Source organism: Corvus moneduloides, chromosome 2, assembly GCF_009650955.1.
Source record: "Corvus moneduloides isolate bCorMon1 chromosome 2, bCorMon1.pri, whole genome shotgun sequence".
Classification (NCBI taxonomy): Eukaryota; Metazoa; Chordata; class Aves; order Passeriformes; family Corvidae; genus Corvus; species Corvus moneduloides.
The window spans coordinates 97,690,631-97,705,369 of NC_045477.1; the positions used below are offsets into that span (position 1 = coordinate 97,690,631).

The window sequence follows — 14,739 nt, forward strand, 5'->3', positions numbered from 1 at the left end:
TTCAAAAATTAATTCAATCCACAATTGTGAGTATACCATACTAATGAGCTAACTGATGATCTCTGGTTTAACTTACAGTTGTGCATATCTAATGCATTCATATTGCACCACAACTGACATTTAGAAGATGAGATGGATGACAGATACAAATAAGCAAGTTACACAGACTGCTACCCACAAAGCCTGAGTGAACCTTGGCACGGAATAACCTTGGTGCCTGTAAAGACAAATCTGTTAGCAGATAAAGCAGGAGGTCAGAGCACTTAACTTCTTTTTGACACTGATATCATGTGAACAGATCAATCAAATGGAATCTTACCACTGCATTGCGTTCTACTCGGGATCGTACTTGGTCAATTTTACCTTCTTTAACCCTAGGAAATATGGAGGAATCTGCTCCCTTACAAAACAGAAATATATCACCTAAAAGAGACAGCATATGGAATTCAAAATGACCAAATATACTTTCTTCAAAAAACATCCAAATTAGTAAGTCTTCAAAATGTTTTCTTCCAACTTTTTTGTAACATTTGTACTCGCGCTAGTACCCGGTCCCTTATTTTATAAAGAAAGGCACACAGACTATGATTAATGCTTAACTGATAAATCTGAAACAAATTCAAGTGAAACAAAAAAATCGAACAGAATGTGACAGCCCTACCTGTTGAAGATTTAACAATTACACTCATTCGCCGTCTCACAGAATCAAAACTCAAAACCTCCAGTAATTCAAACCTGAAAAAGAAACAGAACTATTTTTTATACAACTCTACTTTTCCTAATCCCTAAACTGACTTCAAGCATATAAATGACTTCAAGCATATAAATTAAACATGACTTCTAACATGGAAGATTATGTTGAGTACTATGGAATATGGAACTAGTACAGAATGAAACAGCAGGTTGCAAATAAGAAATAAGGAAAGCCCTTACCTCCTCATTACTTGAAACAGAATTCATGATGTCCTCAAGTATCTTTGGATGTATAGTCAATCTAATCCATTTAAGCAGAAGACTAGAAACTTTGCAGCATAGCACTGTACTGCATATAAAGTAAGTTTCTATGTATAATACTTAGACATAGCCTTAGAACTTGAAATGCATGCTTACACAAAGTCTTTATTCTATATTTTTCTCATTTTTACTATTCCTAATCTCCCAAAAGTGCTGACCTAATTCCATGAATCTTGCTCAAATGTTGAATGATAATTTATTCAAGTGAAAAAAAATTATTTTTTACTGGTTTATATTTGCTATTATTTCTATGATTTGATTTTATCACATGTTCCTTTCCTTTCTAAGAGGAAAACTGAACACAAGCTCCTCTTGCACTGTTTTGGTTTCATCAGCTTGTATACTTCTATCATTTATTCTCTTACCTATTTCCTTTAATCTAAGAGAGCCTCCCTTTTACCAGCACAAACAAGCAATCCAATCATTATTCCCAACTTTTTCAGGATTCATCTCTGTCCAGATCTGCTTGTTTAATTAGTCCTAAGTCCTAAGTCCTTCAATCCTAAGTCCTTTTAACATCCTAGAACTCAAACCTGTGCATAGCTACATCAGGCCTATGTCTACAAACCGTGACGCATTTGGGAGAAAATTCTCAATTATAGTGTTTTCTTCTGAGTCACCAAATTATACTGACTCCAGTTACTAGGAGCTGAACCAAAAAAGTCTGAAGTAACCTTTGGGAAAAACACTCATATTATCCTAAAAGGGGATAAAGTAACAGCAGGGTTCCTAATATTTGTATCCAAGTGTCCCTGTGTAGTTAGCAGAGTACCCAAGCAGGAAGACCCAGATATACAACAGACTTAACCAGCAGACATCTAGAGAAGTGTAAGGTAAATTTTCAAGGGTATGTACATCCCACGGAACAGCTGCACTAGTTCAATGTTATTGAAAATTTGAGTCACATTATGGTCCACAAAATTTATTCTACAGGTATTACTCTCCTGTAAATTCCATGGATTATTTGTGAACAACAAATTGGGTACACAGCATTTTCTATTAAGAATGTATTATTTACCATATATAAAACCATGAGAAACTACTAGATTAGGTCATGAATCCCACACCACACCTTAATTGTTGTACCAATATTTTATACTGCATATAATGTCAAAAAAAGTGAAAGTAATTAAAATTGCTAAATTTTCTTTATTTAATTTATTTTTCTACTAAAACACAAGGTTCCTGACTTTCCTGACTTAAAAATTCATGTATAAGGAAACAATAGTTTATTAAACACATCAACAAAAACTCATCATCAGTCTATTTTGTTGTATTTTTAACCACTCACTTTTCTATGTTATTTTCCCGATTTAAGATCTCCATAAAATTGTCCTTCAGCCTTAGATAGGTGTAACCAAGTCTGTAAAATGAAACAGATGAAGAGAATGAATACAACAAATATATAATTATCTGGTTTAAGCATGTCATAAGGATTTAAGACTGAGCCCACAACAAACCAACACCAGAATCCCAGAGTGTTTTTATTTGATTTTAGACTATGAATAATCATGAAGTCATGTTAAGGAATCAATCAGCTGTAGACTACTTAGTGTGTATTATTACAATTTTTGTTTTGAAAACGATTTTGAGCTTCAGTGAATAGATCTGCAGTTTAGAAAAGTATAATACCTAAGTACACACATACCTCTGTATTCCTTCAACTAAAGCAACTTCATCAGGTGATGATGATATATATATACAAGATCTTCTTGAGAACCGGTTTTTCTTCAAACCATCTACGCTGTCATCATCCTTTACCTGAACAGTGTGGCAAAGACAAAGAGCTCGGAAAAATAGTTCCTCTCTCTCCTGAAAAATAAAAGGAACGGTTGTCATTACATGTTATCACTTGAAATCTCTTCTTTTGGAAGGTGATCAATGTGACTGATTACTACTGATTACTACTGATTATTAATTGGACAGAGGCAGGCTCTTTTAGGGGCAGCCAGGTCTTTCCCTGTGGTAACAACACGATTGTGTCACAGCTGCTTGTACCCCTAAGATTGCCGTACAAGTCAGGTTGCTGGGATTGCCATACAAGTCAAGCTAATGATGCAAAAAAACCCCAAAAACCCAGTGTGCATCTTCTACCTCCTCTGAGTGCCTAGACGTGACTGAAAGGTGTTTTTTCTTTACTTTTGCTTAAACTTCAACAACTTGTATTAATTAAATACTAGTCAAGGTATAATTTAGAAGTCCTGAGTACACACAGAAGGATGTAGTATCTGGAACACAGGTCTTAGCAGGGCTTACAGATTTCCATCTCTTGAACAGCTTGAACACCCCTCAGAACTATAAAAATTACTGAAATGCATATACTTTGGCAGCTCAAGCAAACCAGTTCCTATAAAATATCAGATTGTTTGGTAATGACAGCTCCTGGCACCAGAAAGAGATTTCTATTTCATGGATACCTGGCTGTGTTATATCTCTACCTTTGTGTCTGAAATCTATTCTTCTGTGCTGTTAGATACTGACTGTGCCATTGTGATTCCAAGATAAAAACACAGCATACCTCGGGACCACATTCTGAGAGCCATGGGTGAGAGACATATGGCTGCTGAATTACACAAACATATTTTAAGAGAGCTTATTTTGTCATAGTGAAGGGTATGACATGAAGTAACTGTGAATGATATGATACTGCACTGATTTAATTAAAAATACATTGTACTTTGGCTGTGATTATCCTGGCCATGTACACCGTGTTCACCTGTTGACATGTGAAGACTCCTGAACTTTCAACTAACTTTGCTTTACACAGCAAATAGCCACAATACATGCATGCTGTAGGTAGCACACTTCAAATTAAGTCACATTTTAAAGTAATTTAATTTGATCATAAACCATTCTCTGGCCCCATTTTCACTCAGTGATGACTAAATAAGTGCTTGCACTAAGCCCCCATTTTCCCCTTTGAGGATTTTCCTGTCTTGCTTTTCCCTGTTGTAGCTAAGGTTAAATGGAAACCAGTTATCTATGTCTGTAGCTATTAACCACAGGAAGTTCTGTATTTGGGTTTTAATTCAGTTTTACAATTGCATTTAAATGAGAAACTTCCCATTAAGCATTTAAATCTTACTCTTAACTAGGAAATGAAAATGTCTATGCAGTTATCTACTTTGATTAGTAAAATTCAAGAATGTTGAATTCCTAATATTACGTTCATTAGTACAGTTCAATTTTCATTTTTCACTGTAAAAAACCACGAACATAGAAAGAGTTATCATACCTTTCCACTACCTCCTGGAGATGAATCAATCATATCAATGCCTGTACAGTCATGGAGGATTTGTCCATTGCAGATAACATGTGGTACATAAACATGCCCTTCGATGCAACATTCTACGAATTCCATGTTGTTCTCAGTTAATGTTCCTGTTTTATCTGTGAAGACATACTCAATCTGCAAATGAGCACAAATTAAAAACAGCAGGAATGTGAACAGAGATTTTCCACCACCTCTGAACAAAACTGAGTTTCTTACAGGGTTACACCTTCCTTTCAAGATCCTTAAGCTCTTTCAGAAAAGGAAGACAACCATTTCTTTGGGCAGTTATCTTTGTAGAAATATAGGCCCTGAAAGATTTTATCCTACGAGAGTATCAAGCAATGCTATCTTTTGCCTCAAAACACATATAAATAATGTGTTTAAACTACTTCCACTCTTCTCTCTAGGTCCTTTTTAGTTTTTAATGTCTTTCTTCCTGCAAGAAATATATTTTTAGAAACAAAATGCATAAAAATTTCATTTCCCAGGGATTATTATTTAATGCACTGCCTGGATTTGGATCAGTTACTGTCAAAACAGTCTTTAGGGCAGTATCTGAATTCCCCACTACAATTAGGTTAGTTTTAATGAGGATTGTGGATACATACAGTTATACACATGGGCACTGTAATTGCGCTGGAAACACTCATTTTGTCTCAATATTAAATTTTTCATTAACTTTATCTTCTACAATGAGCCCCAGTGCTTAAGTCTAACAACATTAAAAATAAAACCAAAATCTGAACAATAAACTAGAAGAACTAGATTGGCTCAATATTGGATCCTGGATGTAGGTATTGTATACATACTGCATGTAATATTTGATAAAATAAGAGAATGAAGTAAGGTAAAGAACTAAACTTTGAAAATAATGCTATTATTTAGAATTCATTAGATTGTTTAACCAACTTCACCATTTATGCAGTGCACTGAACAAACTAAAAACCAAACAAATTTTTGCTCTCAGTCTTCAAAAACATTCAAAACCAAGTCACTAATTATGCAAACTTTCCACTGACATTAACCTTTGTAAAATTCACTAATCTGAAAAGGCAAATGCCAAATTTTCCTGTGTTTTTTTATCTGTGGACAAAACACCCGTAATTCAATCTTTTACAGAATGGATAGGATTTATACGGATTTTTTTCATCTCAACCCCTACACTCAGTTTCATAATACAAGCTACAAAACGCTATCAACCAAAGATCTTTTAGTCATTCAGTGTGTTGCTTTGTCATAGTGTTTCCTCATTTTCAGACAGACCCTCCTGTTTCACTGGGCACCACTGAGAAAATCCTGGCTCTAGCCTCTTAGTACCCTCCCATTCAGGTATTTGTACAGATTGGTAAGATTTTCCCCAAACCTTCTTTCCTCCAGGCTGGACAGTCCCAGCTCTCTCCACCTGTCTTTGCATGAGCCATGCAAAGTCCTGTCCCTTGCCTTTGTGGCCCTTCACTAGGCTCCCTCCAGTATGCCCATGTCTCTGTAGGACGGAGCCCAGAATTGGCCACAGCACTCCAGGTGAGGCCTGGAGAGGGGTAGGATCACCTCCCTTGACCTGTTGGCAACACTTTGGCTAATGCAGCCCATGATACCATTAGCCCTCTTTGCCATAAGGACACACTGCTGGCTCTTGTTGAACTTGACTTCCATCAGGACTCCCAAGTCCTTTTCTGCAAAGCTGCTTTCCAGCTGGATGGCCCCCAGTCATCCAAATAATTAATGATCAGGATGGGAGCCAGTACTGACCCCCAGGGGACACTGCTAGATAGTGGCCTCCCACTTTGCACTGCTGACCACCACCCTCTGAGCGTGGCTGTTCACCCCTTTTTCAATCCACCTCACTGTCTGCTCATCCAGGCCATAATTCATCAGATCCTCTTTGAGGATCTTATGGGAGACAATGTCAACTGTCTGCCATAATAATGAAATACCTGGTACCACCCTTAATACAAATAGGTATGTATCCTTAAAAGCTTTATTACCAGTTTGACTAGAAAAATACAGCATCTTATTTATTTATTTGAAAAACCTATGAAAACATTTTTAACTGAGATCTTAAGTTTTTTTCTCAAACAAAATTCATCTGTATCTGTCTCAATGTTTTTTTTTCCATCTAACTTTTAATCTAAGGAAGCTAGATGCCTATATAATTTCCCTCTATAATCAATGAAGAGAAAGTGTTTATTCCTTAATAATATAGTAATACTAATTGAATTCCACTGACTGGATAAGAAATCAGAATTTTTGACTCTGAAAATAAAAATATCCAAATTTTATTTTTAAAATTAATCAGCACTAAAGAAAATGCACATGTAGCTGCAAAAAAAACCCCAAAATAAAACAAAGCCAAAAAACCTTGAAGTGACAATTTTAAAATAAAAACCTACAGTAGAAACAGTTGAAAAAAAAATTATCATTCAATGAAATTTACCTGTCCCAACTCTTCATTGAGGTCAGAAGTATTCACCAGTGGTCCTTCACCTGTATCCTCATCAAACATTTCTTCATCCCATGTAATGAAATAAGAACCGAGAAATTTCTGCATTTCCACAGTGACATACATGGATACAGGAATAATGTAGTTGAAAAGAACCATGAATGCAAGGAAGTCTGTAAAAGCTTGAAGAAACTGCCAAAGAAACAAGATGAAAATATTGGTTTTTCATGTGCCATTAAAGACTGCAAGATTACTACATGTATTTACAAATTGGTTTTTTTTTTAGTAACTTTCAAACAGTAAGCAACGCCTTTCACAGCTCACAGTTCTGCACAGGATGTAGACCTTCATGATTTATAACATCACAACTGGCAGGAAATAGAGCTTTTTCTTTTAAATTTGCATTTTTCTTTACAGATATACAGGTGTAGAATACTGTTACATAGCATTATTGTGAAATTCTAGAGCAACTAACGTGCATGGTGAAGACGTTTTGGGGAACAAGGGAAACAGGTACATTCGAAAATAACCAGAAAAATAGCATAGATGCACAGCAACTCCTTCAAGGATTACCAAATTACATAACTTGCAGGCAGTATCTCATAAATAAATAAAGGCTTTCCTTTCCCTCTCTCTCAACACAAGCAGAACGCATACACATAATCTGGCTTAATTTTCCAGTGGTGGAGACTTGGTGGAGCTACAGTCAACGTGCTGAGCAGGTTGAGACAGTGCTACTGGTGGTAGTGAGAACTCTGGAATGCCTGGCTAGCATGTGCTCCTCATGCATTCACAGTAAGGAAGCAAATTTTCCCCTAGTCTGATTGGGAGGATTTAATGAAATAATATTGGGCTTTCTGTAGGTGAGGGTTCAGTTCACTACTTTGGATCATGAGGGTATCCATTGTGGACAATATCATTGTTCCTGTAAGAACATCTGGCACTAGTGACTGATGCTGTCTGATGCCTCGAATGCTCAAGACAGAGCAATATGAAATGAAGCTTTTGAGGGGCATTTTTATGGAGAGTCTTATAGCAGATTCTTCTGAACATGTCTCTTACAGGACTGCCAATAGCTGTGGGATTCCTTCCAGCCCTGTATTTCTCTGCAAGAGGTCAATTCTTTAGTAATTTATATAAATAACTGGCAATTCCAAAATATTTTCATGAAGCTTTTTATACTAAACCGAACACTTTCTCATCAGTTAAATTCACACATACAACTTAAGAGCAAAAATTTAACATACAACCTTTTTACAAGTACACTATCACCACTGTTAGCAAAAAAAGCATGACTGTAAGTAAGCAGGCTGTATATACTTTTCAGTAGAATGTCTATAAATTAAGGGTTTGGGCAAACTTTCTTGTTATTAAAATTTATTTCCATACCAAATTTCTTTTCCTTTCAGGCTCTGTTTTCTGATTATACCATGGCTCATCACGAAATGGTTCACTCTGCCAGGCATACTTCAGAACAGTATTTATTAGTGCTTTACTGACGAGAATACAGAGGTATACGACAAGAAATACATTCATTGATCTAAAAAAAAAATAAAAAGGCAACTTAAGATTCCCATTAGCATATAAGACACAGGTTTATTAGAAAATGTTAAATATCAGCCTAACATTTGCTGCAAGTCTAACAACGCTAAGATGTTAAATAACTCTTCCAAAATGCTTTTCCAATGAGGAAAAACATTATTGAGGACCATTTTCTATTTAAAACGTTAACTGCTATAATTGTTTCCAAAATGTGTGTGACACATTACCAAAACTAGTGTATTAGTGAAAGCAATAGCTTAGATAGAATAATAACAGAATAACTGGGTTTGTATCTGCAGACCTTTTCATGCCATTTCTCTGAATCAATACAAGATCATTCACATAAGTATTTTTATAGAAATATAAAACCAAAAAAGAACATTTTGCTATGTAGCTGTAATGTCCTAACTCTAGGCAGATCTAAAAAAAGAGCAAGAACATTTTGCATTTAAGATTGTATCTTCATTAATGATGGGCATGAACTAAAAGCCATGGGTTATACATCAATAACAGTAGAAGCAGACACATCATCACTGCTCAGTCACTGTGTAAGAGAAGGGCTGTCAGCTGGTCAGTCCATCTTGTCTCAATCAATGACATCTTGTTTTTCACAAGGTTGGACACCTTACTCAGAGCTGATGATTTCAGATAGCAGAGCAGGAATAGAAAATAGTCTCTATTTTGAAAATAATAAGCAACCAATGTCAGCCCACTCCTTAAGGATAGCACTGTCTTACTTTCCAACCATATATGTCTGTATGGAACTTCTTAATTTTAGCTAAACCATGGAAAACATGCCACAGTCAAGCACTGTTACTGTAGCCACTGTTACTTCATTCAAAGTGAAGTGCATTAAAAAAGTTACTTTTACTGAATTCCAAGACTTAATTGCAATGAAAAGCATTGAATGCTAGGATAATAAAAAACATAACCTTGGAAAAATGTCAGTAGATGTACTCTAATCAGCGAAAGAAAAGTCTTATGGAACAACCAAACACCATACATTAAAAAGCTAAGCATTAATTCAAAATGGCTTTATTTTTTAAACATCTAACAACAATAATTCAGTTTTGAGAACCTCATTTATATGGTGTTACATACATGTCTTGTATTGTAAGTAAAAAACTATTTAAAAATAACCAGATTTTAAGTCTCTCTACCTTTTTTTCATTTAAATCAATGAAACATACACTTCTAGAGAAAAAAAGTATCTGATTTGCACCATTCAAGCATGCAGCTTTCAAACCCCAAAATAAATACTAGAAATTTTACTTCTCTACAGCAGATCGCTTCTGTGATTTTGACTGGTAATTTAATGCCATCTTAGTTTCCATGCCAGTGTAGATAGCAACACCTGAAATTAGACAACTTGTTTTACTAAAGATTGCACAGTGCAGTAACTGCAAAAGAGCACAATTCACTACATCATTATACTCTGTCATTTCTTTAATTCTTTAGTCTGAAGAAAAACCCCACAGATTTGGATGATAGCCCAAAATTAGAAATGGCTCTATTATCTTGGTACTAAGAGAGAAATTTTAAGCAGCATTTACATCCCATTCCAGTCAGTTTCCAATTGCTGAAGTGTTTCTATGTAACAACATTAAGTATTATCAAAAAGTTGTAAAACAAGTGACTCAATAGAAATCATAAGCCCAGTAGTAACTGTAGGCTTGTAACCTTGTTTGGTGTTTGCTTATTATTTCAGGGTCCATTAAAATAGTCAATAGAAATATTTACCAAAGATTTTTTCTGTGTTTTTTAAAGTGGCTCCTCTAAGAAGCAGATTTTCAGATCCTAATGGCCTGCAAAATGTAAGTATTACAAAATGTTAACATTTAGAGGAAAACATCAGACCTTAGTGGAAGTCACATAAAACAGGAAATTACTTTTATTTTAACAAACTTACAAGGAATATTTAAAATTTTAAAGGGAAAATTAAAAATAGATAAATAGATGTCTAAAATTAAACTCAAAATTTCATAATTCAAGTCTTAAACCAATGCACCTCAATGCCACAAATGTAGGTACCCAAATAAAGACTCAACACCTTAATTGCACAGTACTTGTTTTTAAAAGCACTAATCCTAGTATTTTTTAGGCTTATATGAACTACAGTATCCTCTATGTTAGAACTACTTAAGGACAATACACTCTTCCATTTTAAGTATAAATGGCATACAAGATATTTTTGATACTTGCTGTAAACATTTCAAAAAATGCCAACAAATATAGGTAAAATAATTTATTGAAGAGTATGGAATTAATGTAAGGACCTCAGTGAAGTTTAAATAATATTTTGGAACATGGTATGTACATTAATCATCATATGAGTTCAAAACCAAGGACTACTTTACAAGACAGACAGCATGCAGAATTGTCAGATTCTATCTATACAGCAATAAAACAGAACAAAACAAAACAAAAAGTATATTCAGTGTTTTCAAACGTCATTCAAAGTGCACTTGTGGTATGAAACTCCCAAAAAATCAAGAAACTCCAAACAAACAGGGCCACAATTCTGATGTAAAACCTGAAACTTGTTCCAAGAAACTAGTGGAACATGAATGACCCAGATCAATCGACAGTTTCCATAGCAGATTGTGACAGAAAATAACAGTGTACAGACACGCTGAGGAGGTTAGGAAGGCACTTAGCCAGCACTAAGTAACTCCCCACATGCTGGGATCTGGGCTATCACCCCAGCAAGCAGCTTCCCTCCTACTGCTTTCCCTCTTTGTGACAAGGATCAGAACAATTTCGAGTACAGCAAGTTGGATGTTGCCTTCCTTGAACACACAGCACTACGGACATTTTAGACAGAAGTACAAACACATTTAGTAAAATTAAAGACGATCATTTGACATGTTCAAGCCCTTCAGAATCTAACAAGAAAAATGAAATACACAAGTGATACTATTCATATTGTTTAGTGCACTACCAAGATCTCACACTAATGGGGCAGTATTGTACAAGTGCTGTCAAAATCCTATCAACATCAATGGAAGTTGAATAAAGACATTAATATACTAAAGAAGAGAAATATGATTAGAAGATGAAATATTTATTATTTATGAAATAACAGTCTGGAGTCTTCTACGAGAAAAATATTCTTGCACTAAGATAAAGCAGCACAATGTTGGTGAACCAAAGGTAATTCTCATTATTGATGCTTATTCAACTGTGAACTGTTTAAATGTGTAGAAACTCCAGATTTCCCCACCTTGCAATAGGCTCATTCCTATCATGGTAAACATTTATTCGACCAACAAATCTGAAAGGGAAATACACAAGTAGTTTAACAGTACTGCTAATAGATTATTTGAGAAATATTTTCTAGGAAGTACTTATCACAGAGAACATTTCCCAACTGAACAGGCTCCAATTATCCAGAACATGAACATGAACATAAGAGATACATATAGATACATACTTAAAACATGTAAATACAAAAATACAAAGAATGGTAACTTGATATAAATTTTGCATATAAAGAGATGTAAGAAATTATAAATTTAGGGATAAATCTTCTAAGTAGATCCATGAGCAAGAAATAAGTCTTATTCCGTAAACTGCCTAAGATAAGTCAGCGTAATTACTATCTTTTACAACATCTAAAGCCCACAACTGAATTAAAACCAAAGCAAACCAAAGCATAGAGCTAGTAAGTAATTCTGCTTCTGAATATCTGTAAGTACATTTTATCTGTATGTGGTGGCTTGACCCTGGATAGCAGCTAAGCACCCAGCAGGATAGGGAAGAGCGCTGGAAGAACAAAAGCAAGATCTTAACAATTCAATACATGAAGGGAAAAAAACAAGTGACACAAAGGCAACCATTCACCACCTCCCATGAGCCTGAGGATGTCCATCCAGTCTCCAAGCAACAGCTGCTTTGGACGACTGCCCTCTGGTTTTATTGCTGAGCATGACACTATATGGCACAGAACATCCCCCTAGTCAACTGAGGTCAGCCATTCTGGCTGTGTCCATCCTCAGCCTCTTGCCCACCTCCAGCCTATTTGCTGGAGGGGCAAAATGAGGAACAAGAAGTTTGACACTGTGTAAAAATTTGGCAACAATAGCTAAAACCGTGGTGTGCAATTAACATAACACTGTTTTAGTCTCAGAGGAACAACACTACACCACACTGGCTGCTATGAAGAGAACTGACTTCATTTCAGCCAGGCTGAGTACCCTGTATTTGCAATACTTCTGTCCAAGTGGATACGCTAATGCAAAGGGGATTAAGGTGGACATTAGTGTTTTCAATGGTAGAGGAAACTGTGGGGAGCTGGTGGGCCTGTTACCCCAAAAGGGAACCTCTGAGGCTCAGAGGAGTGGAAACCTGTCTGCTTAGAGAATATACAACATGGTAGGGCCACATCTGAAGACAATAATGTACAGTTGGTTATGATGCAGCATGATACAAAATAACCACGTGCCTTTGGAAAAAAGATTCACCACTGTGTTTTGTTGAGAGGCAAAGTTTCAAGTAAAAAATTAGCAGAGATGCAAGCTGACTACCAATAAGCATTTTCACTATTTGTGAGTCAACAGCTGTCCCAAAGAATTTCACCACCTGTAATGAGTTTCAACTTCCAGCCATTCACTTTGAGAGCCAAGTATTTAAAGAAAGGATCAAACGAGTGATGGACTCAATATTCTAAAGAACCTGTTCTCACGCAGATTTCTAAACCAACTTCTTAATCACTAAGATTGGGGAAAAGAGATGCCTTCAAACCTCAGAAATAAGTGATGTTTTTTCTGCATCTTCCAACAGTATTTGCTGTCAAAAGAGTGCATTTTAGCTTGACATCACATTGTTTTCTGTGTCTTATTTCAGCTATTTTTTACTGTGGCAGAAAAAACAATTGTTCTCAATGGCATAGGACTTCTTGTATTACTATTAAGACAGAAACCTCAAAAGAAGCTTCTCAAGATTTATCATTAGGTTTAGTGGAATTGTGTACAGTTCTTTTGTAAAATATTGAGTACTGTAAGACTTTATACAACTTTAGACATTTTTCTTCATGTTCTGCATTAAAGTGTTTTGCTAATCGTGATGGCTTCATGCTGTCATTAGTTAGTATTTCAAAGCCTGTGGTGTGAGGTTTGTCGTTAACAACAGCAGATGTAAATCTGTATTTAAAAGAGTCTTGCCAATTTAAATTTTTTCTGGCTAACGTCCTGTCAGATCTGATTAGATTGACAGTGGCTTTACTTTGTAATATGACTGATGAATTTCTCTACCAGGAGCATAAGTGCTTGCCATTTACTTATTGTTCATTTGCGCTAGAATGTTACTATTACCTTCAATCTGCAATTTCTTTGCAAGAATCCTTTTAAGCCACTTCAGTATTTTGTGAGTCTTTCTTCAGTTAAAACTAGATAATATAATCTGCAAATCCATTTAACTGGGTACACATAAATGGCAACACTTTGCAATACTTTGCTGAAAGCAAAGGAGTGAGTGCCAAAGGCAACTTCTCCGTATTGTGGAACACCCTCTTCCTCTGGAGAACCTCACAAACTGTATGTGACATACAGAGAGAGAGTATGGGTGCCAATATCAAGAAGTATACTAAGTATTAGTAAAGCTTAATTTCTTTCTTATTTTTATATTAAAAATAAGGAAACTGAAGTTCTAAAATTTTTGTCACATTCCTCAGTGGACTGCTTTGTGCCATCCCCCTTTGGAGATCACTACCCCAGAGCACATCTAGGGAACTACCTGCAGAAAAGGAGTATAGATGGAAGACCTACTTGACTTCAAGCTCACTGTGGGGCTCGCTCTAACCAGAGAGATGCAGCCAGTATCTTTTCATTAGGATATTTTTATGATTTATTGCTAGGGTACCTCAAATTGAACAGGTAAGGATCATTTTCTTACTTATAAAGGTCAGGCTGAGGTTGTTCACATTCAATGGTAGCATGTAGTGCATCGATTTCTTGCTCATTGCGAAATGCCTTTGTGTCTTGAACAGCATAGTAAGTCTGGAATAAATAAAAACATTTAAATAAAATAAAAAAGGACAGATACACAAGACATTAATCTGTACATATACTTCAGTTCAGCCTGAAATTTACTAACTTTTATGTAAGAGCTCATAATTCAAATAAGATGCACCTCAAAATGCTCCTAGCTGGGCATCTTCTTACATGGTCTTTTCCAATCACTTTTTTAAATGATTCTACAGTTTCGTGCAAGTACCTTTCAGTGTATTCGTAAAGCAGGTCACCATGAAAGCATTTAAGTACAAAAGGTTAGTGTATTATCACTGCAATCTGCATGCCTATACTGGACACAGACAAAATCACAAATAAATGTCTTAAAATTTTTCATAAAATAGTATTACTTTTAGAGAAATGAAGTCAGATGGTAGAAACATAAATCACACAAACTAGTGTACCTGCTCACACATCTAAGCATGAAGCCATATTGTGATCTGTATCAACAATTAAAAGCA

At 35.6% G+C, this 14,739-nt stretch overlaps 1 protein-coding gene across 11 annotated transcripts in view; it reads right to left on the bottom strand.

Moving 5' to 3' along the window:
* ATP11A (ATPase phospholipid transporting 11A) overlaps positions 1 to 14,739 on the bottom strand; it is a 121,385-nt gene that overhangs the window by 29,522 nt on the left and 77,124 nt on the right. For 10 of the 11 annotated variants that reach the window (XR_004238427.1, XM_032100530.1, XM_032100534.1 and 7 more), the window contains exons 7-17: positions 14,163 to 14,266; positions 11,494 to 11,544; positions 10,011 to 10,075; positions 9,543 to 9,624; positions 8,118 to 8,268; positions 6,723 to 6,920; positions 4,250 to 4,423; positions 2,663 to 2,826; positions 2,306 to 2,377; positions 662 to 735; positions 320 to 423 (exon numbers count right to left, since the gene is read on the bottom strand). Coding sequence is in view for 10 of the 11 variants with exons in the window: in XM_032100530.1 (XP_031956421.1) it covers positions 320 to 423; positions 662 to 735; positions 2,306 to 2,377; positions 2,663 to 2,826; positions 4,250 to 4,423; positions 6,723 to 6,920; positions 8,118 to 8,268; positions 9,543 to 9,624; positions 10,011 to 10,075; positions 11,494 to 11,544; positions 14,163 to 14,266 (1,239 nt within the window). In the remaining variant the exon portion in view is untranslated. The remainder of the gene's footprint in view (positions 1 to 319; positions 424 to 661; positions 736 to 2,305; positions 2,378 to 2,662; positions 2,827 to 4,249; positions 4,424 to 6,722; positions 6,921 to 8,117; positions 8,269 to 9,542; positions 9,625 to 10,010; positions 10,076 to 11,493; positions 11,545 to 14,162; positions 14,267 to 14,739) is intronic. The other variant, XM_032100531.1, reaches the window with a different exon arrangement.